The 27,882-nt window shown below is 37.3% G+C and overlaps 1 protein-coding gene across 4 annotated transcripts in view; it reads right to left on the reverse strand.

Annotated features, from left to right (window-relative positions):
• Positions 1-27,882, reverse strand: part of MSRB3 (methionine sulfoxide reductase B3) — a 42,593-nt gene that overhangs the window by 8,622 nt on the left and 6,089 nt on the right. Inside the window, exons 1-5 of one of the 4 annotated variants that reach the window (XM_053462767.1) lie at positions 25,633-25,768; positions 23,601-23,728; positions 13,566-13,674; positions 9,019-9,096; positions 4,655-4,683 (exon numbers count right to left, since the gene is read on the reverse strand). In XM_053462767.1, the coding sequence (XP_053318742.1) occupies positions 4,655-4,683; positions 9,019-9,096; positions 13,566-13,674; positions 23,601-23,676 (292 nt within the window). In that variant the 5' untranslated portion in view covers positions 23,677-23,728; positions 25,633-25,768. Of the gene's footprint in view, positions 1-4,654; positions 4,684-9,018; positions 9,097-13,565; positions 13,675-23,600; positions 23,729-25,632; positions 25,782-27,882 lie in introns of those variants that run through there. The other 3 variants (XM_053462766.1, XM_053462768.1, XM_053462769.1) reach the window with 3 other exon arrangements.

Here is a 27,882-nt window from a genome sequence, read left to right on the forward strand (position 1 = left end):
GTGTAGTGACAATTGTTAGACACTAGTCTAAAAAAGGCTGAAATGTAAAACTGTGTTGATTTTCAATCCAAAATTATATGAATACATCTCAGAATATATGGTGTATATATTGGATCAAGTGTAGCAAGGATTATACTTTTTATTTTTGTGCTATTTTTGGCACCTATAGCTGTGGGTTCTTGATTCGCGGAGTACTTATGAAATAAGTACTATATAAAAATAAGTTCCCTTTACATTAGACATTCTGCAAAAAAAGGGGCTTAAAAGGTAATCGATGGCACATGAGGTGAAAAGAAAGGAATGGTAAAAACTGTTTACAGATGAGCTCACAGTTCTGTCACACCTAAAGAAAATCAGGAATACCCCACATCATTTATTATCTTCCTGAAGATTGTTTCCATGTTTGTTATAATTTTATACATTTTAATACAGAGACAGACATGAAATATGACTGAAATAATGGATATCAATCTCTCCAAGCCTCCAAATTATTTCCTCTAAGCTCAATGCTTCACATACATGTTTACACTAAGTTTTTGTTGAAAACGTGTTGAACCACAAAAAATGTAGAAACCCATAGATAGAGTATTCATTGGATGCGTTAAGTCTATCATGATGATTTAATTAAATTCAAATTCCGCTAAATGACCTTATAATAGCACCAAGCAGTTCACTACAGCTAATGACAGCAATGCACCTGGTGGATACTACATGTCAGGTATCTCCTGTCAGTTCTTTATTTTATTTTCTCCCTTCCCATCTTCAATCTTCTTTCTTTGTCCACATCTCAGCAGATATAATCTGTGGGAAACGTCTGCTCAAATGTCGGCACATGCAGTGATGTCCTCTTCTCGATGCTCCAATAAAAACCCCATTCCTTTTTGGTTTATCAGAAAAGAAGAAAGGAAGTCTCTGTCCCCAAATAACACATGCAATCGAAATGACGTGTTGTGTATGGATGTGTCGTATATGTCACACAAATGTTTTAATGCATTCTTAAACCGTGACATTTCAGTCATATTTCATGTTTCTCTCTTAGTATGAAAATGTATAAAATTATAAGAAAATTGTAAACAATCTTCAGGAAAATACAATACTGTAAATTACAATAACACAATAAAGGCTGCGGATTATTCCTGATTTTCTTGAGGTGTGACAGAACTGTGAGCTCATCTGTAAACACACTTTGTACAATTCCTTCCTTTTCACCTCATGTGCCATTGATTATTAGGGCAATATAGCAGCACTTTAGGTGACGTCCATTCCCCGATTCTCCAATCAGCATAAGTTTGCAATTCATACGAATCTGAATGCACAAGTCTACTATATAAATTGACTTTTATACTGAAGGAATTTTTTTTTTTTTCCCCATCAGACACTTCATTTAAACAACCAAAATGATCCGATTTCTTTTACACTTTGGATGAAAAAGTTCCAAAATGTCTGTCAGGTACGTAAAAAATAAAGGTGACTCTGTGGCAGCCAAATGATCCAAGCTAGTGTTTGAAAAAAAAAAAAAGTACACCAAACCTTCCTTTTTATTTGTATCATCAAGCCTAATAAGCACATTAAATTCAAATAAAACTATTTTACAGGCTTCTGGTGTAGGATTTGGCAACCCTAGTGGGGTTTTACAGTCCTGTCAGATAGCATACCATGTGACTGATCTTGCAAAGGAAGCAGCACACAAGAGATTAAATGAGATTAACAGAACTATAGGTTATATATTTTATTAGCTGCGTAGATGGACAAGCACTGTATATATTTAAAATATATCGATAGACCGATCTAAGAATAATTTTGAAATTCTCCTTTTTGCTTTTATGGTTAATAATATTAAAACCCCTACTTTTTGATTTATCAGAAAAGAAAAAAAGAAGTCTTTCCGCGTCCAAATACCATATGCTATCAAAATGATGTGTTGTGTGTGGATGTGTCATATATGCCACATTTATTGGCTGCAATATAAAATACTCAGTGTACTTGACATCATACGCCGGAAATGTTTTAATGCATTCTTAAACCCTAAAGCCTTAAAAAACTTTAATCTTCGAAATACGTTGTTGGCAATTATTGCTTGTTCATGGTTTATATCCTCGTTGTTTCCAAACTGTTTAAAATAGAATGTTTAAATCACTAAAATACAATCAAATGAATATATTTTGTAACATAAACACTGTGATCTTGAAAAACTGGGGGAAACCCAAGATATTCCTTTTATACTGTTGCAATATGCCATCTTACTCATAACAAAATGGACCTTATTTCAGAGAATTGGCACAGAAAGAGAGACAACCTATGAAAACCATACATCCTATAATTACATATGTACTGCACATGGTCAGAAGACTTAACTTGTAAAATTCAAATTTATTTTTGTAGTGAAATATTTTATTTTGGCAGATGTGACAAAAGCACAATAGAGAACAAAAAAAAAGTCACTTTACAGTTTATTTGACACAAAGATTTGAAGAAGTGAAAGAATCTTTCTATATATTAATATTTTAAATATATTTGTATTTTTATATATCAGTGCCTTATATACAGTATGTCATATATATATATATACGCACATATTATATATATATATATATATATATATATATATATTTATATATATATATATATATATATATATACACAAACACACACAATATATATATTGTAGTTTCTAGCAGTACCCAGTAGCAAACCTATACATAAGTATTTTATTGCCCAAACTTGTACATTTTGTTATTTTGTGTGTGTGTGTGTGTGTGTGTGTGTAATTGCCCGCTGTACAAGGCAGCCTTTAGACAAAACTTGGGTAAGAGGTGCAATATCCAGATCACCGCTCATGGACAGCTGTTTTGTCCTTAATGGGACTCGTCAGCATGAGGTTGTGATACCGGCTTAATACTTGAGACTTGGGGTAGCCAAGAAATACCAATACAAATGGAAGTCAAAGTAATTTCCCTTCAGACTCATTTTCTTTCTTCTGATCTTAAAGTGTTCCTTTAATATATAAATGGGGGTGTATATATATATATATATATATATATATATATATATATATACCGTATTTGCTCGATTATAAGACGACCCCGATTATAAGACGACCCCCCAAAATCAAAATATTAATTTAGGAAAAAAACAAAAAGCCTGAATATAAGACGACCCTATAGGAAAAAAGTTTTACCAGTAAATATTAATTCATGTAAATTATTTTTTCATGTTTAATAAAAGCTATGATTGAGAAAAATATATTTTTTAAATTTCCTTTTATTTGCCAACCTGCCCCCCCCAGTTATGCCATTCTGCCCCCAGAAATGCTTTATACCCCCCTATTTGCCACTCTGCCCCATGATATGCCTTATACCCCTATATGCCACTCTGGCATATAGGGGGTTAAAAGGCATATCATGGGGCTGAGTGGCATATAGGGGGTTAAAATGCATTTCTGGAGGTATATAGGCATATCATGGGGCTGAGTGGCATATAGGGGGTTAAAATGCATTTCTGGAGGTCCAGAAATGCATTTTAACCCCCTATATGCCACTCAGCCCCATGATATGCCTTTTAACCCAGCATGTACTGGCTGCCTTGGCTTGATAGGAGTGTGATTGCTGTTAGCAGTTTGATATATATATATATATATATATATATATATATATCAAACTGCTAACAGCAATCACACTCCTATCAAGCCAAGGCAGCCAGTACATGCTGGAACCTGGGGATGATAGTAGTGGGATTACAGCCTCCCTATGCCATGCTACAACCCCCACCCCCCTTACACATCCATGCTATCACACACAAACACATTTAAATACTCATTCATTCCATTAATCACACATACTTCACACATTAAACACACATTAATCACACATACTTACCCAAAAACCCTCCCCCACCCCCTTACCTGAACTGCAGATCTCTCACTCGAAGACTTCTGCAGGGGACCGGCTGTAGAGCAACTTCTCTGGCCCCGCCCCCAGAGGAGGGAGGGGGAGATAGAGCTCTGTGAGGACGCTGCAAGCTTCCTGTCCTCCTGCTTCTAACAGAAGAGACGCTGCTCGCGACCGGTAAGCAGCATGGCCCCAGCAGACATTTTTTGGGGGGTCTGAGAAGACGACCCCGATTATAAGACGAGGGGTATTTTTCAGAGCATTTGCTCTGGAAAAAACCTCGTCTTATAATCGAGCAAATACGGTATATATATATATATATATATATATATATATATATATATATATATATATAAAATCTAGACTGTAAGCTTGTTTGAGCAGGGCCCTCCTCACCTGTTGTCTCTGTAAGTTAAATTGTTATGTTACATACTACTTGTTTTGTCCTGTCCACCCATTGTACAGCGCTATGGAATTTGATGGCACTATATAAAATAATAATAATAATTAAAAGTACTGGAACACCTGACTATTACACCGACATCACATTCTAAATAAGTAGACATATGAAACAATCTCCATTCCAGTTCAGTTAAAGACATTTTGGACAATGCTATGCTTCCATTGTGGGAACTGTATTCTAGTGCCCAAAGCAAGGTCCATAAGCAATACATTCCAAAGCATTTGGCATTAATGTAACTTTTCTGCAAGAAGATTCAGCATTAAGTATGAATCAATTATTAAAAGGACTAATATATAAAACATACCTGAGTTGGAGTCAAATTTTGTATCAGACCTAAAAAGAAAAAAGAAAATGAGATGCTGGCAAATTCTGTAATTTCATAGCAATCAAAACATTATATTTTTCTGCATTACTTACTTTGTAGATCCCAGAGCTACGTACATAACTTTACAGACTTTAAAACAGGTCTGTTCAAGCTATGGGACACTACCTCTTGGTGGACTATAACATTATACTCGACCATAAACACAACCCAATTAATTACACCTTAAATATACCAGAAATACATAGGTTATTTTCAGGGTGGCCAGTGGGGGGGGAATGTAGCTTTTGTTGGAACATCAAGTTTTAAATATAGGCTAATACTAGTTGTACATTCCAAAGCCTTTGAAGCTGTGGGAAAACCTCAGTCTGATAATTACTCTGGGGATGCTGCTGATGTGCTCTCATGCAGAATTAAAGCAACGACTAGGGCTATCTGACTAAACCTTTATGAGGCTGTTTTGTCTGTGGCTAGCTTCAAACCAATTAGTGTATATAATCAGGACCTGAAACTGGAGTCATAACTGAGAGAATCTCACAATTATGGCTGTAATCCTGTTCCCAGAATAAGTGCCAGTAGAGTTTTTAAGGCTTACACTACCCTAGCCACCACCCATGTCTTTCCCCAAGAGGGGTGTACTCTGGTCTGGGCGCCAGGAAATGATGTCTCATTCCCACACTCCACCTCTGACGAGTGTGCGGCATGGTGGAAAAGTGCCATGTCCGCTGACCGCCATAGCACAAATGGACCAATTGAGATATTTGATTTCTCCAACCAGCCCAGACACTACAAGTGTACTATGTGCATAGTGCCAGATCTGGCAGGTAAGGTTTGGGAGTGATTAACTACTATTATATGCATTCTTTACGTGCAAGAAAAATAAAAGAACCTGCTCCCTCCACTCAATTTCCATCAGTTCTATCTACTCATCAGCTTGAATCTACCCTCAAACATACTTCATGGTGAACTTTTATGACGGGGTCTGGCCTGGTTTTATTTATGGCATCATCTAAGAAACAATATATTTTCTAGTATATATTCATCATGCTTCGTTGTGCCTTCCAATAACTCAGGATCAGAATGTTTGGGTGTAAATATTTGTTTGACAACACTGTGTGCAATAGTTTCACTGATATGCATCATTGAATGATAGTGGTCAGTATGGCTAAGAGCTGTCAATGTGTGTATATGTGCCAGTGTGTGATCTATGTGATCTATGTAGATGAATCTGTGTGCATGCCATGCGATTGCCATGCGATTGAGAATATTGTGCATTTGGCCGACAGTGGTATGTTTCAGTGAATGTCAGTGTTGCTGGTTAGTATGTCAGTTGAGGCTAACATTAATCAGTGTATTTCAGCTTGTGTAAGTCAGCTCAGTCACTACAAAATGCCCCACTTGGGGGGGGAAATGACCCCATCTGTAAACCCATGGAGTGGTATTCTCCTATGTAAAATATACTAAATTCCAGGCTATTTGTATAAAACAAGCATGCTGGCTCATCATATAAAAATGTCAGTTTTTTTATTATTTCTAATGCTATATATGTTGATATTGTTGCAAGGATTTAAGGCTTTAATCACAAAAGCAGGAACCAGGCATTTTAGCTAGCAAACCAACTATTAACTGGGTTTGCTTCATTAGTAAGACCCCCACTATTCTGAATTTTAAAATCCAACCTCTTCACTTCACTATCATGGTCCAAATGTTTGCTACCATTTAATGCTTTGTAGGCGCAAACATAAAGTGAAAGGATTAAAATAGCTGTACTTTAAATTCCATGTCCATGTGATAATGCGACTAATGTCAACGAGGGACAGGTCAATTTTCCTTTATCGCTGAAAATAAATACAATTCTACAGATTTTAGTCATGAGTCAAAGTAGATAATGGTGTCCAAAATCCGAAAGGGGTACTTTGGAGGCTTGGTGGACCAACCACATTGACTATGCTACATAGGTCTTGTGTGTTGGGGATTTAGTCTAATAAAATATTGTATTGACCCCTTTAGCCAATGTCCATCAATTACCAATTACCATTAAAGATGGGTCTCTATTAAGTTTCAACTCCAATACTACCCTAGAAAGTATCTATTATTTCTGACACATTTTTAGTGAGTAAGGAGATGTAGTAAAATATAATAACTCTTATAAAACTAGTTGGATATAAATTAAAGACAAGCTTGAGGAAAGACTGAAGACATGAGCCATTATACACGTTATGTCCCTCTTTGGTCTGTGATGAGACAGTATGGTTACGTTAACAGTGTGACACTACGTTATTTGAAGTCTCTAAAGTAAAAATAAACAAAGCCATGGGACCCAAAGTTATTAAAAGTGCTTTGGAATGTCCTGACAAAACTTTTGTCAGACTTGCTTAACCAGTCACTATTTACAGGAGTAGCTCCAGAAGATTGGAAGTTGGTAATTGTAGTACCACTTTACAAAACAGGTAGCAGGGAAGGCTCGGCCAACTACAGACCAGTAAATCTTACGTTGGAAGTTGGGAAATACCATGCTTAAGTAAAAGACTGTAAAATATCTGAATGTAGATGGTTTACTATAACAGAAACAGCATTACTTTACTGCAGGGAGATTTTGTCAAACTAATATATTTTAGTAACAAAAATAATAGACCAGGGAGATGCAGTAGATATAACATATCTACATTTCCATAGGACATTTGACACTGCCCCTCATACAAGACAAATAAGCATTTGGGTTTGGATGTTAGAATAGTTGAATGGACAAGGCAATGGCTGAGTGACAGGACATAGAAGGTTGTTGTTAACAGTGTATATTCAGAGGAACGTCTTGTTATCAGTGCGGAACCTCAAAGATCAGTATTTTTTGCTATATTACCAAAGATCTTAATGGTAGCTAGGGTGTGTATTTTTTCACATAGTACAAAGGTCTGGTAGAAAAAGCCAAATGGCAAGTGATTTAAGTAAATTAGAAGAATCGTCGGGAGTGTGGCAGCTGCAGTTTAATGTTGATGAATGTAAAATAATGCAGTTGGGACGTAAAAATACCAAGACAGAATATAGCATTGGGGACACAATCGTATCAGTGACAACTGAAGGGAATGACTGGGAAGGGAGAGGGGAGATGTGATAAAAACAGTTAAATACTTAAATTGATTTAACAAAGTAAATGGGGAGTTTATTTCAGATGAGATGCTACATAAGCGAGGCCATAGTCTAAAACTATGGAGGATCGGGGGTTTATATGTATTGTAAGGAAGTTTTACAGAGTGTGGTAGATATATGGAACAGCCTACTAGCAGAAGTAGCATTTAAAAAGACAATACCAAGGAGTGATTAAGGTTAGAGTCTCTATATCAGGAAAAGCGGACAGACTAGATGGGCTGAATGGTTCCTATCTGCCATCAAATTATATTTTTTTTTATGTTGCTATGTGTTGCTTTCACCAAGACTCAAATATTATCAATTGCTTCACACTCATTCAAATGTACGTCATGGAGATTATATGTACAGTTGTTTCCACATTTGGCAATAATAGAAATACCCCACATAGTTTCATATAACAATTGCTATCTCAGTTGCTAAAACATCCCCAAAAAAGCAGAAAATAGCAAATGTTCCATTATGCCTCTCAGGATTTGTTTTATGCGATAAACTTTTACTTTTGACCAAGTAAAAATCAGAATGAAACATCAAGAGATTAATAGTTCCATTACACTCAGAGCATCAAAGCATATTCGTAAAACAAAATATCCCCGCTGTTCTCCAGAAATGTATTTGTATCAGTAATCTGAATACACTAGGGAGGAATAATATGCGTGTGGTGCTCTGTGGTACCCATAAACCCATGAAAAACCATTTCCTGGTTATAAATTATTGAAGAACAGCTGAACATTTTTTTCCTTTTGTGTGTAAGTTTTTTTTTGTTCCTTTTTTTTTTCAACGAACAAATATTTTGGCAACTACAAGGTGCGATTTTTTAGATTGTAGGCTGTTATGAATACTGTATGTAAACTACACTCACCCCTTGAAGAAATTATATAAAGGGGGGGGATCGAAATAGTAAAATAAAGGTTTTTGTAGTAGAACCCTGCAAAACATACATACATACATAACCCGGAAAACACAGGTATTTAGTAGGGGGAGGCAGGATAAGGGACGCTTGACTATACATGACGACTTATTATAATATTTTGAGGATACTGGACTAAAAAGGATAATATCTCAAAATCAAAATTGGTGCACAATTCACCCACACTAGGGTGCATGTGCCCCCTGTTAGGGTGTCCCTTGCGACAACATAAGCAACTCCTTATTTAAATTCACACTGCAAAATTTCATATGTAAAAATTTTTTTTTTTTACCTAAAAAGCGGAGCTCCACAGACAACGCAGTTATATTTTCCTTTAGCCTTATTGTGAGTGTATTCTCCGGCAAAGGCACTAAAACAGAAAAAAGGTTGTTAAAAATGTTATTTTAATGAAATGAGAGTTTATTTTACTAGTGATATGCCTTTAAAAATGAGTTTACAGTCACTGTGTTACACATTGATACACAATACATGTTGTGAAGGCTTATAGTACACAGCATTTAGTTTTCCTCTTTTTTTGATACATGATTATAAAAAAATGTCCTAATCTCTGGCTGGCATGCACTAAATCACTTTGTTTAGTAAATGTAAGCCTTCTGAGCCGAGGTTATGATCTGCAGCCAACTCATTTGTGGGCTTGTAGTGCCAGTGATTCACATCGGGCGAACAGTCTGCTGTCCAAGGAAAAGAGAGCTGCCTATTAAGTACGACCCCATGTGTGGTAAAGAACCTTTTCAGGTCATGAATGGAAACATGCAGTTACATCATTAATACATTTGGATCAGAGGTAAGCCAGGGCTTCCTGCCAAACTGCATGGTATAAATTAGACAACAAAATGGTTAGACCTTGGCAAGCTAACATTCGTGCTGGAATCAGCTGAGACAGACTTTATTCACTAAAACACTGTTGGAAAGGAACATTTTTTTTTTTCTCAGGACACAGGGCTAGCGGCCAAGAACTAAAGCCATGTGAGGGCAGTTATTGAACATTTTTGACATTCCAACCACAAATGAGCCAATAAATATTTTCTCCACATGTGCTTCAAAAAGAAATTGGAGTGGAGTGGAAAGGAACTAAATTATGCTACCTTCTCACCCAGCCAAAACGTCTACGCTTACAATGACCACCTTCAAAATCAAGTCCTTCTGGCACGCAGCCAGCGCACTCATGGCTTTGCTTTCTCTGATGCCTTCCAGTAAAATGTACCTGAAACCTTTTCACTTCCACACATTCTGCAGTAAACTAAAACAGGCCTCGCACAATGCATTAAGGGCTTCATTGAGTACATGTAAAGTATGTGTAGAAAATGAATTCAGGGGCAAACAGTTTGTGCCCCCCTCCCAAAAAACCCACATATTTATTTTCCCCTTGCAATATGATATTGTCACTTAAAATGAGTATAATACGCAGCTTATTGCAGTTTCATTTTTGGATATATCATAACACGTGTTTATCTGGAGTTTACCATAGTAAAAAAAAAAAAAAAAAAACACAATAGGAAGTTGTTTTATCACTTTATTCTGCTACAATGACTTCCACTGTTAACCTCTATGTGTCTGCAAAATGCCTATGAAGTAGACGGCGTTAAGGATACCAACAGCTAACTTGTAGCGATTTAATAACACAGATTGGTGGATCTTATCGAAGCATAATACGCCTGCAAATTAACTGGATGTTAGAAAAATGCATTTTTAATGCATCTTAGAGGTACACCTTTGATCAGGGTCCTAGAACTTAGAAAAAATACAAACCCCAAATTAAAGTGATTGCATTCTCTCTAGTTACAATTAGGCCTCAAGTGCAGTATTGATGTGTATTTCCTATGGCCTCTCCAGGTCTGCTTTGAATTCAGCACGCACGCACAATATGCTTACATGTGGTGTTAGGTTGCCATGTTGGACATGTTTTTCAGGATACATCTCATTTTGACATGCTGCTGATCACCACCTATAGTGCTGACCTGGAGTACGTGGGATGTGTAAATCCACGGAAAGAACTAAATTACGTCAACAAAGATTTACTACATCTTGAACAAATAACCTGCAGATTATGGGTAACGCATATCAGTTTTAACACCTGGGTTCAGTAACTGCCTACAAAAATGCTTTTCTTTTGCTCATCCATTCTTCCCTGGATGCTTGCTTTTCCAGCACTTTGGTCCCCTGGTTGAGCTACATTGCTGCTCTGATTCAGGATGGAGTCCAGTAACCCATCAGATACACTGGCAATCTAGCATGCAAGACAGGCTAACAAACCAGCGAATGCAAAGGTGAAGTGCCAAGAAACACAAATGACAACTCCTTTCCTTTAAAGTGACCCTTTGGTCTGTTAAAGGGTCCTGTTAAAACAAAGCTATGTTGAAGTACAAAAGACAATGTTGTTGTACTGCTGTTCTGTTGTGTCGGTTGATTGCATCTTTATCCGATATTTTAAGCAGCATGAATGGTTAAAACAGTGGAAATTTTGGCCCAGATGGTCAATTAGTGTATTGTTCCATTATTGCTGAACACCTTTGGTATGGGACTGGGGCCTGTTCAGTCTATATAACATTATAAGTAATTAAATAATAGCAATAGCACATACAAATAACCATATAATCATTCTTCATAATATACTTCATAAGAAATGTACAGTTAAATTCAAAACAGCCATGGCACCCAATTTGTTCCACAGAATAAACAGAACCTCTGGATATGGTGTGCAAACTAATATAGACTGTAGGAAACCACCAATTTCCAAGCAGACTGAATCTATACTAGCCAAAACAATGCGCTTTCTTTACAGTCTGGATTTCTACCACCCACTCTGTGTTGCTAGAAATGATTTTGTCAGTAACTACAAGTTTTAATCTTTTTGTGAAATAACTTGCTTAAATGAGGGTTAGACTGTACACATGGAGTGTGTCATTAGTGAGATTAGTTTCCGATGTGTCAGTAAACACAAAGTAATATAACGTATGGAACTAGGGTTCATCTAGAAGCGATGATGTCAATGGCAGTGATGTTGTGGCATAACGCATGTGAATGAGGCCTGGATGGCTGCCATCCTGATTTTCTCTAAGAAACCAGAAATTCAAGCATATAAAAATACATCCTAGAAAACATATACATGCAAGGAGCCAAGAAAAATCTTTGGTATCCAAAAGCTTGCTTTGGATATACAAAAACCGGATAAATGACTGAAAACGCGCCACAATTGGATAGCCACCTATGTTTGTGTCTTTAAAACCATTTATATTCTTGCCATGCCCCAAGACACTAATCTTAGAATCTTGGAAAAACATGCAAATATACTCCAAATGATTAAACACTAAGAAACCTGGGCCTCTTGGATCACGTACCCCCATTATTATCAAACAGAACTTAGAGACACATTCCTGATATGTAATCCATGCAATGGCATGGAGTGTGTCCATTTCAACTCAATGACTTCACGACATATTATAAAGCACAAATCCCGATGTGCATAATGACTGGTGAGATAACATTATGAAGTCATGCAAGGCCAAAACTCATTGCAATTGGTTCTTCAAAATGTATAGTGATGTCAGGAGCTGTTAAACTCTTCTGCCGGATCCTCTGGTACATGCGCCCTATGGGGAGGTGCTCTTGCTTATATTTAGAAGGGAGTGATATTTCCTTGAAAACACATTGCTATTGGGTGTACACTACCGGAGAGATCCTCTTACCACTAGCACAGAAATTGTAAACGGCTTGAGAAACTGTCCTTCGAATGTTAAACTTCTGAAAGTTGTTTAAATATGATAAATCTATCTAACAACATTTTTATGCAAGTGCATTCTACTAAATTCCCATCATTTAACAACAGCTGTGTCTACAGTTAAAATAAGTTTACAATGTGTCAAGAGGGTAGAAAAATAATTCATGTCATCACTCAAGGTGTTTGCCAAGACGGAATCTCCACAAACTGCAAGTTTCAGCATCTAAACCCATATTTCACATCCTAATGGTAGTAGCGCTTGTGTTTATTTTGACAAAACTGGCAGAAACACGACCCAAAGATACAAAACAGCAGTCAAAATAAAACAAAAAAAAAAGGGATCTGACTGCATGCAAACAGGAATTCCAGGGAATGTCAGGTAGTATCCACACTTATTAACATTTCTTCCACGGGGTAAAGGTTTAGAGCAATAAATTAGCAGCAATGCTAGAATTTTAATATTAGATGAGTGGGCATGCCACCTGATGTTCCTGGAACCTTACATTTTTTTTTTATTCTTTTACTTTTAAGGACACTATTGATGTATGGTGTCATCAAATAATAGGCACAATTATATTCCAACCTCAACATATTAGCAATTATGTGCACATTTGTTTCATAATGCTACACAAAAATATTATGTTAATCTCATCAAGCGTGAGGTTCTACCAATGGACTTTATCTATAGCTATACTCTATGTCTTCAGAGAAAAAAAATGTTGGCAGGACAATGAATTCTGTATTGTAGTGTGGCATGGAGGAGACACTTGTTTAGTTTCTGATCACCTGGAAATTCCACTCACACATTCTATTTGTATATTATGCTTACTTTGCCCACGCAGTCTTTTTTTTTCCACAATGCAGCTGGTCCCGTACTTTTCTCATAGCTCTCAATTAGTTATTTCTTCTCCAAGTGCTGCCAAGACTCAAGCATTGAATTGTCTATCGCAATGCACCAAGGCAAATAATTGGTGTGTTTTTGTCTTTGATGGATTAACATTTTTAAGCACAAATAACCCATGCATTCATGATTTTCATAGCTACTTTTAAATTATGGCACAGTCCCTTTAAAGAGAACACCTCACTTTTTGCCATCTTACCTCTCTGTCCCCTTCTCTTGAGTGACATGGTATTGTTGGGGTGTCAACCGTTTCTTCAGTTCCTGCTGAGTAAACACAACCTTATACTTCTTGTTATCCTTACGTGACCCTGAGAAAAAAACAGAGAGGACACAGAGAGATAGATTTTTTTTTTCTCTTAAATCTACAATAAATTGCTTTGGCATCTGTCCATAGCATAACATTTGCACTCGCATGTCAATGACCACACCTGTCCCTAATGTACAAGAACTGCATAGCTGAACTACAGCTAATGATGTTTTCAAGTCCAAGAAAATAAAACAATACATATATATTTATACAAATATAGATATGTATGCATATATACATTATGTGAAAGAAAACCTGTTGCCAGACCAGTTAATTGCACATGAGCAAATGTGATGCAGCCAAAGCTTCTTCATGCAGTGTTCACGTATTCAATGCAATCGTTCACAAAAACAAAAATACCCCAGTTCTCAAACTCGGGTAAATGCTAAGAAATGCGAAATAGGCATAGGATGTCCAAAGCTCAACATTTGTTAAGATATCAATGTGTCCTCGTTTTACAATTATTATCATTCTCAAATGTTCAGTAGTGTTAAAACTCGCCAAAGATGGCACTTATTTTTTCCGACATTTCTTGGATGGATTTTTTTTAGGATGGCAAAATTACACAAATAGGTTAAAATTTACTTCCCTTCTGCTTCTCGAATCAAGGGGATCATTCCAAGGTAAAATACCTATTTCTAACTCAATAGGTTCCGGGTTGAACTAGAGAGGATCATCAGTATACTCAAAAAATGCTAATAGTGACATTGGATAGAAAAAGTGTGGGTTAAACATCTGTGTTCAGACAAGATGCTGGCATATTTTCATCAATCAAAATATCCCAAGGCCACAATTAACACACACCATGTTGAGAGACATATCATGGATGTGACTGGATGGAAAGCGGATTTGCTGTTGAAACAGTGTCCCTGAGTAACAATTAGTTGTTTAGCTTTGATCAGATTGGACGTATCTTTTTTTAAAATCACCTGCACAGCTAATTTTTACCTGTATGCAAGCTTAACATGGACTGGCTCTTTTCATTCAAGTCTGCATCTTTTTATCTTTCTAACCAATGTATAACTGGACTGATTTAATATAATTTATCCATAGGACAGCAGAGCACTGTGATGCACTCCTACCCAGCAAACATTCTTCATTCTACACCAGGGGGAGAAAACGTCATAAGCAAAAGAACATGGGGGAGCAAACTTAATTTTGAAGAACTTTATCTTGTATAAGTTTGCATAAGTTTGTCAGTAACAAAAAAAAATTCCCCTGGATTTACATATAACATTTTCTAAAGTATTTTTATTTGCAATAAAATACTTTTGTTTTATAATTACTAGTTAGAGGAATTATGAGCCATTGGACATAAATAGCACTGAAAAAAATATGTGTTGTTAATATATGCATGCCTCTATGAAAAAGGCCGATTGTGTTCACGGAGCCCTAAGAAGAGGGCATAGCATCTGTATGTCATTTAGTAGAGAAGTGACTTCAGGTTTAAATTACATGGTTTTGGATTGCAATTTCCTAACATTTAAAATGTTCCTCTTTTTCTCTCTGTTTTGCTTTTTTTTTAAAACTTTGGACCATTACTAGTGTTAAAAAAAGTACCTTGGAGCACTTATGCTGGAACACAAAGATGTTCCTATGTACAATAAAAAATAATACCAATAATGCACCCCCCCCCCAATCCAACTATTTATAATGATTTCTGGAGGAAAAGACTGAAGAAAAATTAAAAACAAAACAAAAAAAAAAAACACCTGATCATGGTAAAACATACAAATATAAACCAAATTAATGTAATCAAATTAATCCCCCCCCTTTTGATCAATAAATACTCTTGAGTTGTGTTTTACGTTCCTGACAGTGAATAGCACCACGTCCTTGATGAATATTCAGGAGAGTTGTGATACTCCTTTGTTGGGCTTATTCTCTGTGAGATTCATTTCAGGAGTCTTTGCTTGTTTTTCAAGGCATAGTAAGAACTGGATTCTCACAAATTTTGCAGGAATTTGCCCTGTGCCATAGCTCACAAATTATTTGGTTTTCGTGCACTTAAAGGTCACTATCCAAATTAGCTAAATTTTCCAACATCCTGCCTTTTCAACCTTAAGTATAAATATTGTTTCCTAATTGTAAGTGAGGCTTGTGCTTTATAAAGTTCAGTTGCTTATTTTAAGTTGTCAAACGTTTAAGGGTCTCAGTTTCATGGTGTTTTTTGTTCTAATAAGGCTGTGAAAGTATAGATATTAGGTAATAGCTGGAGAATTAATGAATACACACACATTATATATATATATATATATATATATATATATATATATATATACATATATATATATACATATATATATATATATATACATATATACATATATACATATATACATATATACATACATACACACATACACACACACTTTTTATATATTTTTTTATGTATATTTTTGTATATATATTCTATAATTAATTCTATATTGATTATATACAGATTGTACAAAGATGAAAGTTTTACAGTTTCACTCCTGGAAATAAATGACATGAAAACATTGTGGGTAGCTGTTATTAAGGGAGAAAGGTCTATTAGTGACAAACCACTCACAGTTGACTACTGAATAGGTTTAAAATTATATAATTATTCATCCTCTAAAATAATTTTTGGTTATTAACGCTGTATAAATAAATACACAAACATGCAGCATATGTAGGAAAATGATGGAAGAGTAAAAGTATGTCTAGATGCTAGAAACTATCCTACCTCCCAACATTCTAAAAGGTATGACGATTTTGTTTTACCGGGTGTGTTAGAAGTGTGGCCTTACCAATGATTTTTATATGACTTTGTGACCCGTTGCTAGCTGTTTATGTAACGGTGGAAGGCATTCAGGGGAATAATACTGTATTTTCATAAACTAATATACATAATAGCCTTGTCACCGTGGGAATTGTCTGTCACGCAAGATAGGGCTTAAAGTAAGGTCTAATAAGAGCACACATTTTGACGTCTACACCTTCTACCTCTACACGCTCCACCAAGGACAGAACACACAGCCACTCTCCCCAGCCACACGACCAGACCCCCAAGAACAATGAGGAGGGCAGAGTGAGAATATGATAGAAGAGGAGGAGACAGAGGTAGAGAGAAAACCGAGAAGAAGGGGAGAGACAAAAAGGAAAGAAATAGCAAGAGGTTAGGAGAACCACATTATGGTGGATTTTAGGCCAGAACACCTTGATACACTCATACCTGCGAACACCCACAATAGAGGGACTTGAGGGGAGGAAAGGGTGACACTTGGAAGGTATGCCCCACCAAGTTCTCAATTCTTAGCCAAATTAAAATGAGTTGCAAAGTATAGTGGTATTGATATATAAAGGGGTTTGCATGAAATTAGAATGTGACAAGTAGAATTAGCTAAGCCAGGGCATTTGATAACAAAAATACCAACTACTAAAATACTTAAAATCCTAAATTCTAAAACCATGGAAAAAAAATCCTTCGAGGTCAAAACAGCAACAAATCACACATGGAGACTAAACATGTTCTGTGGAAAGTAAACATGTAACTACCGGTGCTGTTTTTATTTGTTCAAAGTGCTGGGACATATGCTTACATTCCTTCGGCTTGGTTTGATTTATTTTATTTTCATGCTTTTCTGCCACTGTAGTTAGAAGGAAGTTGTACATACCTTACTGCCTGCTAGTGATTCATTATCACAAACTAGCCTGCCACACATTCAGGAGGAGGTCATTGTGTTATGCGGGTAGCGGAATATCATGGATAGGGTTATGGTTGAACTATCTCCTATAAAACACCCTGAAGCAAATCAAAACAGTTTAAGTGTGAAAAACACACACACAAAAAATCAGTAAGGGTAGAGAGTAGAGCATTTGTATCTGTAAAAAAACTAATGGAGGCTCACCAACATGTGTGTGCAGCGGCTGGACTCCTTACAAGGAACTAGGGTGACAGTCCCTCCAAGCTGTATTACATATTATTTAATGCACCAACATGGGTGTCTATTTTACCTAGGGAAACACTCAGCGGCGTATAAAGGTCTATGCTGCAACGGGCTGGGATAAGCCATTGTATTCCAGGGAGGAAGGAGGTAGTGAAGTACTGCCCAATTATATGCCATCATATTCTGTAGCACTGAACAATGGGTAGACAGGACAACAAGTAGTATATAACATAACAATTTGACTTACAGAGACAATAGATGAGGAGGGCCCTCCTCTAACAAGCTTACAATCTTGAAATATATTTAGTTTGAATTCCCAAGTCCTATAGTTACGTGACAAAGTAAGGACACAATTGGGTTCATAGCCTTTGTGTACAAATTGTTGCTTTCAATTCCAAACTTAGATTATGACTTATCGCATTAAAACAAGTTAATAAAATATCATGCAGTTTTAGGTTTCAAAACAATCTTTTCTAGTATTAACTTAAAACCTACACGACATTCCATGCCGTCAAGGAAAAAAGCACCCCAAAAACCTATCATGGTGGCTTGGAACGTCATGGAAAAAAAGCAGTGGCGTGCGCTCCTGTGAACACCGCACTCGAGGCAATCCTCGGGAACGGCCATTCATGATCTCCACACCAGGATTGGATCCTTAATTAACGAATGTTAAATTCGCATAAATTGAGTGCTGATGATCAGATGGGTGCCAATCGGCAGCCTCACCAAAGCGAAGAGGAAGAATGATCTAGCAGCAGGCCATGGCGCAGTCCCCAGGAACCGCCATTAACCCTCCCAGTGTCAGAAGTTTTCCACAATAGCGCGATCATGCAAGACTGGTCAACTGAACTGATCTGGGGACCATTTTCATAGTAAAATATTAGAAAAATATTGTTTTGTTTTTCCAAATGTTACTGTATTATTACTACTAAATATTAGACTATATATCTAAAAGCAGTATCTTAAGAAAGCTCTATCTGTCCTTGAAAAAGCAATATATCATTTGTGCAGCTGCAAGAAAAAAAAAATAAAAAGGAGAATCATGGTTAAGGAAATTTGCAAAAAACGCTGAAAAAGATTTTTGGGCACTAAACACCCTCCGTTAAGAATAGATTAAAAATTATTAAATTATGTTTGTCAACCATATGTACACACTGATTTTATTAATTCAATCCAACTTTTGACTTATTTAAAAAGATAGCTTAATAATTTTATGCAAAGTAATTTAGCCCCACAGCTCCTAATAACCTGTATTTTTATCTTGTAAATGTGCCAACATTTATCAGGTAACCTTGGCTTCACATAGTAATTATCCAAGTGTAAAAGACTGTTCTCTGGAACAGTGCCACAATCACATAAAAAACAGAACACAAAACATCTCTGTTTCTTCTCTAGAATGCCAAATTAATGTTTAACAAGAAACAAACAATGCAGGTGATTTATAAAAAAGGTACAAAAAGCAGATAACCTACAATTGGGCTTGCGCAGAATGATATGTGCAGCTAGGATGATCAGCCTTTACCCGCATTTATGTTGCAAATGACATGTCACTACTTGGATGTGGCGGTCTAGGTCAGGGGTTCTCAACCCGTGTATGCTCAGGACCCACATTTGTCTTTGGTCGTTAAGTCGCGACCGAAAAATAACCTCAGAAAAGATGAGGGAGTGAAAAGGCTGCCCGCGGGCTGCAGCAGGAAGAGGGGAGGAGCAATCAGAGAAAAACTTTATTCAGCTCCCACTAGGAACAGACAGCGACCGCAAACCAATCAAGCAACTTGCTTTGCGGTCGGGGAGTAATACTAAAGTACAAGCCGAACCGGAGGCTGTCTGATGCTCGCAGATTCCCGCTAGAATGTGTAAGGCAGCCCCAGGAAAGTGACATTTTCCCAGTATGCCTCCAGTCTGTCCCTGACCCTCCCGTGAGATGAGAACCACTGGTCTAGGTGACCATATTATAGATTATACTTGATATGCCCAGACTTTATAGCCCAACTGTACGACTGTATACTGTTGCACATTTTGGTGTCTTAAACAATGTTTTTACATTGGAAAAGTTTCAGTTTTGTGCCTCGACTTGTTTTTGCACCTGAGACCAGTGGTGTGCTCATGGAAAGGGCTTTGGTTGAACTCTCTGTAGTTCTGACACAGGGCAGCACCCTCAGCAACATGACTGCACATTATTATATATATGCTTGTAGTGTAAAAAGGGTTGTTTATAAGGCCCAACCAGCCAACTGAAGAGAAGTGCCCCACTGCCCAGCAGAATGACCAGACCCAAGTAACGCAGCACGGGGAGTAACATCCCCGGGACCTGCATCCCTAGGCCAGAATAAACCCACATTCTTTTAACACTTTTATAAATCTCTCCCGCAGAGAGAATTGGATTTATCTAAAAGTAAGAATTTGAGGTTTATTCACAGAGCCAGAATATGCAGGTATCAGCACCAAGTTGAAACATTTTACCGTGCCATAAAAGGTACGAAGCCTGGCGAACTTCTCCTGCATGATGGCCAAGTCGGCCCTGTAAAATGAATTGTTAAATTGGGAGATGATATTCAAAACAACTTTACCATTTAGCCTTATGCAGGGCCAACTGTGGCTTGGAGGCAAAACTCAGCAGGGTTAGTTATTCTAATGCACAGTTTGCAGGGGTTTCAATGTTTCGTTTTACATAAAGTCACCTGCAATTAACCGTTAAGTGGATAAACCCAACAGACCATGAAGATATTCATGTGATTTGCCTATTTAAGCAAACTTCAAATCTCTTCTCCATTGGTGACATTTACTATCCAACATTTTGATTTTTACTAATTCCACTACGTCGTGACATCCCTAACTAGACTAGACAACGGTTTAACTTAATTAATTTAGCATGTTTATATTAAAATTACTAGCTTATAAAAACCTAAAAGCAATATACTGAGGTTTTTGGTTGCTTCTTAAAAATAACTACCTGGATGCTTGTGTTTCAGGGCTCCTATTTTGGAACTAGCAGCAGGACTGTAGAAGACATAAATAGCATGGAATCCTAGCTCTAGTTTTATGAACTTGCTTTTTTTCTTAAACTACAGTTCAATATAGCTGTTTGATATACTGTAACTTGAGCTAGGATGCCATGTTTTTATGACCATCATCTACGTTAAATCATTTAGTTGCTTCTGGTAGGCAATATGTTGAACAGCTACTTGCCACAAATTTACATTGATGATGAGAAATCCTTATAACATGCAATTCCTGTCTCCATATTTACATATGGAGACAGGAATATATATATATATATATATATATATATATATATATATATATATATATATATATATATATATATATATATATATATATATATATATATATAAAACACATACAGAGATGCATACAGATATTAAGTCATTGGGAACAAGCAAGAAGTAATTTAGATGATTTCACAGAAAATCCTACATACACATCTCCTTATTTGTAGATAGAAACACTAGGCTGTGTGCACCATGTAGTAACATATTTTGTATACTGTCTTTAGAATGGTCACACACCAGGCTGTACCACTTAACCTCACAGTAACTAAACAAATTATATTTCATTGAAATAAATTTTGTGATTAACACGACAGTCAAAGTAGCACTATAGTCACAATAGCTGCTTAAGACACTTAGAGAGGCACCAGAACAAAAGTTAGTTAGTTTGGCTAAAAAACTCAAACTGTGTATGTCAGCCTATTAAAAAATGTAATTTCATAGATTCATAGATGATCTTCTTTTCTTTGTTACATCTCAATACATATATTAGCATTGACACTGTGGGAATTGTTGGCCCTCTTAAGGTGAAGGGGCTGCATGATAGTAGATGAAGAGGGCGAGGGGCTGCTGAATACTGTTGTGTGCAGAGCAGCAACAGGCCTCCAGCAGTATAGGGTCCAGCGTTTGCCAGATAGTGTTGTGGGGGGGTTACTTAATAGTGTTGTGTAAAGTGGGGCATTTGGTGGTGATTTTTCACAAATGGACGCGTGAATGTTGTCAAAACTTCATGGCGGTTTTCCTAGCTACAGCTGACCATTTTTATCACAAATAATGCACACGTTGCTCAATGTAACATCATGTTTAATGAAAGTACTAATTCATGCAAAAAACAAGTGATGCAGGCAAATATTCAATGTGACACACACACAGCAAAAAAAAAAAAAAAAAACACGCTAGAGATGAGAGCTCCTAACAAAATATAAAAATGCAACAAAGCAAATAGGTTAATTGTTCCTTAAAATCATGGGTGGTCTGCTGCAGAAAACATACCTGAACTAGTTCAGTAACAGTCTTCATAGTGAAAGATGTTGGCACACATAGCAGGAAATAGTGGATTAGCAGAACATTTCAGAGGTGGGCTAATTCCTAATGAGCATTGTTCTTACAAAAGGTGTGTTTTATTTCGGTATTTGTAGATATGTTTTAATGAATCGGAGCTGGGGGTCTTTACAACATCGTTTCTCATAAACTGCATCTTTCTATAGTATGCCATGGCTAGAATAATTCTTTGCTAAAATCTGGGATGCATTAAAGACCTGTTTAGCTATTTTCATTGTTTCAAACGTTGGAATATCTCTGTTATATATCAGGAAATAGTGTATTTGTGTGTAAAAGGTTTGTATGCATTAAAGTTTAACCCTACAGGTATAGAATAGCTGCCGATATATTTACATGCCGGCTAGTCTCATTCTCAATTATGGGTAAAAAAAAAATTAAATGTGGGTCTAGTGCCATCTAGTGGAAGGAAAGAAATATCGTTTCAAAATAAATGTGCGCCTTTCAGGAGCCCAGACATTGTGTCCTGATTATTAAAATGTATAAGGGCTACTGTACTTAAAAGAAAAACAACTTCCTTGCCATAGTCAACATATGTGAGAGAGACTTTTAACATGTTAATAATTTCACATTCTAACATGGACTGGTCACCTGTAAGAAAAACCCAAACAAACTCTAAGCATTTTTATGACCTAGTGATTTGAACGTAATAACTTTTTGGAGGTCTTAAAACATATATTTAAAAACAACTACTTGGTTTGCATTGTGTATTGTCTTACTAGGTGGAGATTACCCTACAGGGTGACTGGGCTGGGCACCCTGGGCAAGAATACTCTTCTGTGCTTTCCTCCAATTGTCAAAATATATAGAGTTTAGTTCATGGTTCAATGTACTCATGCTGGCCTACTCATATAGAAAAAGTGCCCACCCCCCAAGGTTGGTGACCTTACTCTACATGCACTCTAAAACCCCACTATCTCTCTCTCCCCATCTCCCCCTCACAGCTATCACTTTTACAGGTCTCCATCTCTTTCTCTCCTGCTCCTCCAACTCTCACAGCTTTCTTTCTCTTGAGCTCTTGCTCTAACAGCTTTTTATCTGTCCCCTTACATCTCACATTCCCCCCTTACCTCCCGACTGGCCTTTACCAGCATTGCCACTATACTTCTGCGGGGTTATGTGTTAAGTGACAATTACAAAAAGCCCAGGGCATGTTAGAAAAAAAATTATACGTGTGAAAAAATAATATATAGCATTTATTTTCTCCTCACTAGGTTTAATAATGCCCTGATAAAATTATTATGTATTTATTATTATTACTTTTTATTAGCTAAAACTAAGTTTCTCTCTCTTATATTAAGATAGTTTTGAAAGGAGAATCACGTCTAGAATATTTATGACGGAGAGTTTGGGAAGTAATGACAACACCTCTCACTATCATATTGCTCCTGAACATAAAGGAGAAATGGGCAGACCTGAAATTGTTTTTTTGTTTTAAATTAGTTTTTTAGATTTTCCATGAGCAGTGTAAAAACATACATTTGTAAGCCGAAATAAATAATATGAATCTATAGTTCAAACAGAAGTGCAGACACAAGTAAAATTTGTAACTGTTGGAACTGTTAAGTGATATGTGGTTTAATAATTCATTGTTGTCTGCAGCAGAGACCTGAAGCGTTAAGAGCTCTCGGTATGCATGACACAACAAGCACCACCCAGTCAACCTGAGGGCAGCCCACAGGCTTGCAGGGCCACTGGCTGGCTCTTTGTCACCAAATGGAGCAGGTTGAATGCAGACATCACTGTGATATCCTCACCAACAAAACGAAGGGGCAAAGGACAGGGACAAGAGCTGAGTGAGGAAACAAAAGAAAGATTAACAATGTCAGCATCACATATGCTACATATTTTACAATAGACAGAATGGTCATGAATCGCCCTTTTGTGCACAACACACATATAACACATTGGGTTCCAGAGTCAAGGCACTCACATTACTTTGCAAAGAAACACACAGCCTTTCCAGAGCTCTAGGGATATTATTAATGATACATCACAAAAGCAAGGAAGCATGTGTCACGCTACTACTTTCACCTAAAAAGGAATTATTCCTCTCTGCAACCATTAAAAATATTTTTTAAAGGGGATACCCCCCCTCTTAAAAAATAATGCATATATTAAAGTACTCTTTAAGTTAACATGCTTTCTCCTAGGATGAAAGAAGTACTTACCTGACTCCATGGTCTGTCTATTGCACACATGCCAAAACTCCTACAGAGCTCTTTCAGAGCAATCACACCACATAAATAAAATTGGCCAAAACACATACAATGTATTATTTGATAAAATACAGCACAAGGCAAAAAAAGCATAGCACATTCTGGCAACGTGGTTTTCCTAATGATTTGCTACATAGTAAAGTAAAAGACAAGACTTGAAGGATGGACTTCTTGAGACTTGTACAACTAGTAACCGCACTCAGTTGGCCAAGCCCTAAGTAAGCTTTGTGGGTATACAGTGTTTGACTATACCAAACCCATTATGATTACCTCAATGAAAGAAAAAATATCCCTGTTAGTCAAACATTTATTAACACCAGAAATATGGGATAAGTGGCTTGCATTCTGGAGGCTTTAACCTGGATAGAAAGGAAACTGTCAAGAGTAGCTTTAGCTGAGAACACTGGATCGAAGGGTCTGTCTAGCACCTAAACCTTTTTGAAAAAGTACACGCAGCTATAAAGAAAGCAGAAAGAAACCAGATGACATGAAATGCTGCAAAGAAATGTATTTTGTGTGCCCTGAAAACAATCTGATAGGATAATCACTTTATTAAAGGTAACTCGATTAGACACCGCTCACACAGAAATGTATATTCCTGTCAAAGTTATCCATGCACTCAAATACATAAAACTCTCAAATATTAAAGAATTTTTACGCCAAATGTTGTAATATTTGCTGAGACATTAAAAAAAAACTGGGAAGAAAACAAGCTGATTTTCATTACATAAGTTGTTGGGAGTTAAAAGAACAATAAAAAAAGGTGAAAAGATGTGTTATTTATTGACATTATGATTTTAAATGAAAGCTGCCTTTATCAATTGTACAATGGAATGCCGCTTTCTCCAGTTTTTGTCTCCTTTAAATATTTCCATATGTACCAAACAGCCAGATTTGGTGTTGTATAGTTATTTGACATTTAAAGGAAACATTCAGACAAGGGGCCTCAGTGTAGTCCTCAGAGGCTGAAAACAGTCTAGAATTTCGGGATATCCCTGCTAGAACAGAAATGAAACCGTTGGTCAAGCAGGGATACGCAGGACTACCATCGTGTTTGCAACTCTTAAACACCGGGTTAAGCCGGAAATATGACAAAGAAACAAAAATCCCATCCTACGCATGCATGACAGAGAGAGAGTTTGTGAACATTATGTTAAATCATTTATAGGGAAAAAAAATAAGTGTGTGATGTATGTGAAAAGAATTTAAACTGCTTTAACCATTACCAGGGAGAAATGTGTTTTCATTAGAAGAATAATGGAATAAGAATGTACAAAATGCGCACCTCCACACATTAACAGAAATGTGTCACTATGACTGGGTACTGAAGAATTGGGGGGGGGGGGTACACCGCTTCAGAACAGACTACTGAGCAATAAAAAGATCTAAGAGCCCAGCTCTCCATGCAATTCTTTCGGCTCCTTTCCTTAATGACCTTTAGGGTGCAAAATAAAGTGTGCAGTGAAAATGTAATTACCTAGCAAAGCTGCAGTCTTATTGTACTCCAGCAACTGATCATAAAACGTCTTCCTATTCTTTTTCATCAATTGTAGTACCAGGCAACATGAGCGCCTACCAAGTCCAGCCATCTGGCTTGTGTCAAAGCCTGCAAGTCAAGGAGCTACGCTGCAACAGGAAGAAAAGTAGTGATGTCACTCGGCAGGTCAGGCCAAGAACAAAGATGTATTTTACAATTAAACACAGAGTACCCCGCGGCAGGGCCTCCGACATTTCTATTTCTGGGTGATATATTACTGTTAATACCGTGGCATGAACCGACCCAAAATATGAGTGCACCATCTAGTGGCCAAACCAATGCCTCTCGGGCAACGGCCACTAACTGGAAACAATCTAACGTACAAAAACCGACACTATGTATGAATAAATAAAAAATCTTCATAATTATTAAAATGCAGTCCTGTGGGCAATTGCTTTTACTCAGAATATGACTACAGATCACTAACAATCGAACACAGTCATGTCTCTGACAAAGTGTTCAAAAATGCAAAAGGGGCATTTGTAATGCTAAATAGAGGCAACCAACAAGATCACTGCACTGTTTTCCAGTGGTTTAGTTCTAAAACTTGTATAAGTATACCATAAATGGGACAACGATTGTTACGCAGATCACGCACACCATGATCATATTGTGCATTTGTCAATTTTTTTTTCATTGAAAATTAAATTAATTTTGTGATTTTGGCATATTAATGAAATATTTAATTAAGATGACATAACAAGCATTTGTGTCTCTTGGCCTGATCTTTTTTCAAGCCATAAAGGTTCTGCCTGGTTGACATACACTATATGGACGAAAGGACACTTGAACACGGAGAGTGAGGGGCGCCGAGCGGTTGCTGAAAACTTCACGAGCAACCGGTCGGCACCCCTGCCCGGGACTTAAATTAAAGCATCGTTTTTTTTTGTTGTTTTAACTTTATTTAACATCCAGAGCGGCAGAGCGAGAAGACCGACACCTCCCGCTCCCACCGCAGGACTCAACGAGGTAAGTAAGGATAATGAAAAGTAGGGAGAGGGGCAGTGAGAAGGGGCAGAGGTGGTAGATAGCGAAAAAGGGGAGTTTTTTTTCTTTCCTTTTTTGGGAAGGGGGGGCACCAGAGGAGTAGTCCGCACAGGGCGCCGAAACACTTAAGGCCGGCTCTGCCATTAATACGAAGGTTTTACATGTGTACGTTGGATCAGTGGCGGCAGTTAAGATGTGCTGTATAAGAGGATCAAGGTGTTAGTAAAATCAGCTCAAATGCCATAGGTCAGATTAACAGAATCTCCGTCAGTATGGGGGATAATTACCTTTTAATCCACTGCAAAACGTCTGCTGGGGAATTATCATGAAGCTGTGCTTATCAGTGGCATCTGAATCTTTAGAGTTTTGTGATTAAGAGATCTTCTATACGGTAACAATTTACATGGGGAACCGTCCATAAAAACACAAAATATTCTCCTTCTGGAGAGTCAGCAATTGCACGGGTGGTCACATCTATTTGATAAGGTTTATGTGAAAATCTACAATACAGACGAGAATTCAAACCTTCAACATTAAGCCAACAGATGATACACTTCTTTAGCTGGGGCTAGTGGAATACGGCAATATACTAGTCTTGTTGCAACCTTGAGTTTATTTGCTAAGCAGGGCATTAACAAAATAAGCTTTTGTGTCTGAATAACTGCAAGGAGGACAATATAATTTTTCCCCCAGGAAGTTAAAGAAAAATGGCTTCTTTGAGGAAGTGGATACAAACTCACAGTAGTAAAAAATATAAATATAAAAATACAGCAACACAGCCTGAAGCAACCAGTCAATAGCCGACAATCTCTCCCACTGAAATCAACAAGAGCTATTTCCACATATGCGCATCGGGGGTTAGCGCTAGAGCTAATCGGCAGTAAGTATACCACACGCAAGGGTACATCTTCTGCACATAGGGTCAGGGAAAGCATTTGGGGGGATTCCGCAGAACCACATGAAAATGTAAAGGGACCATGCAGCTGTGGTCTGGGCTTGGGTGTTCCTTTAATAGGTTAGGCAGGGCCGGCCCTATAATGGGGCAGACTGGGGCAATTGCCCCAGGCGGCACTTTAGAAGGGGCGGCACTTTGCCGCCCCAAGCGCTTTTTTTTTGTTTGTTTTTTGAAGCGGAGGAGAGAGAGAGAGGGGCACCGAGTGGTTTTCGCTTACCCGCTCGGCGCTCCTCTCTCTATCCTCTGCG

The sequence above is a fragment of the Spea bombifrons genome, chromosome 4 (assembly GCF_027358695.1).
Source record: "Spea bombifrons isolate aSpeBom1 chromosome 4, aSpeBom1.2.pri, whole genome shotgun sequence".
Lineage (NCBI taxonomy): Eukaryota > Metazoa > Chordata > Amphibia > Anura > Pelobatidae > Spea > Spea bombifrons.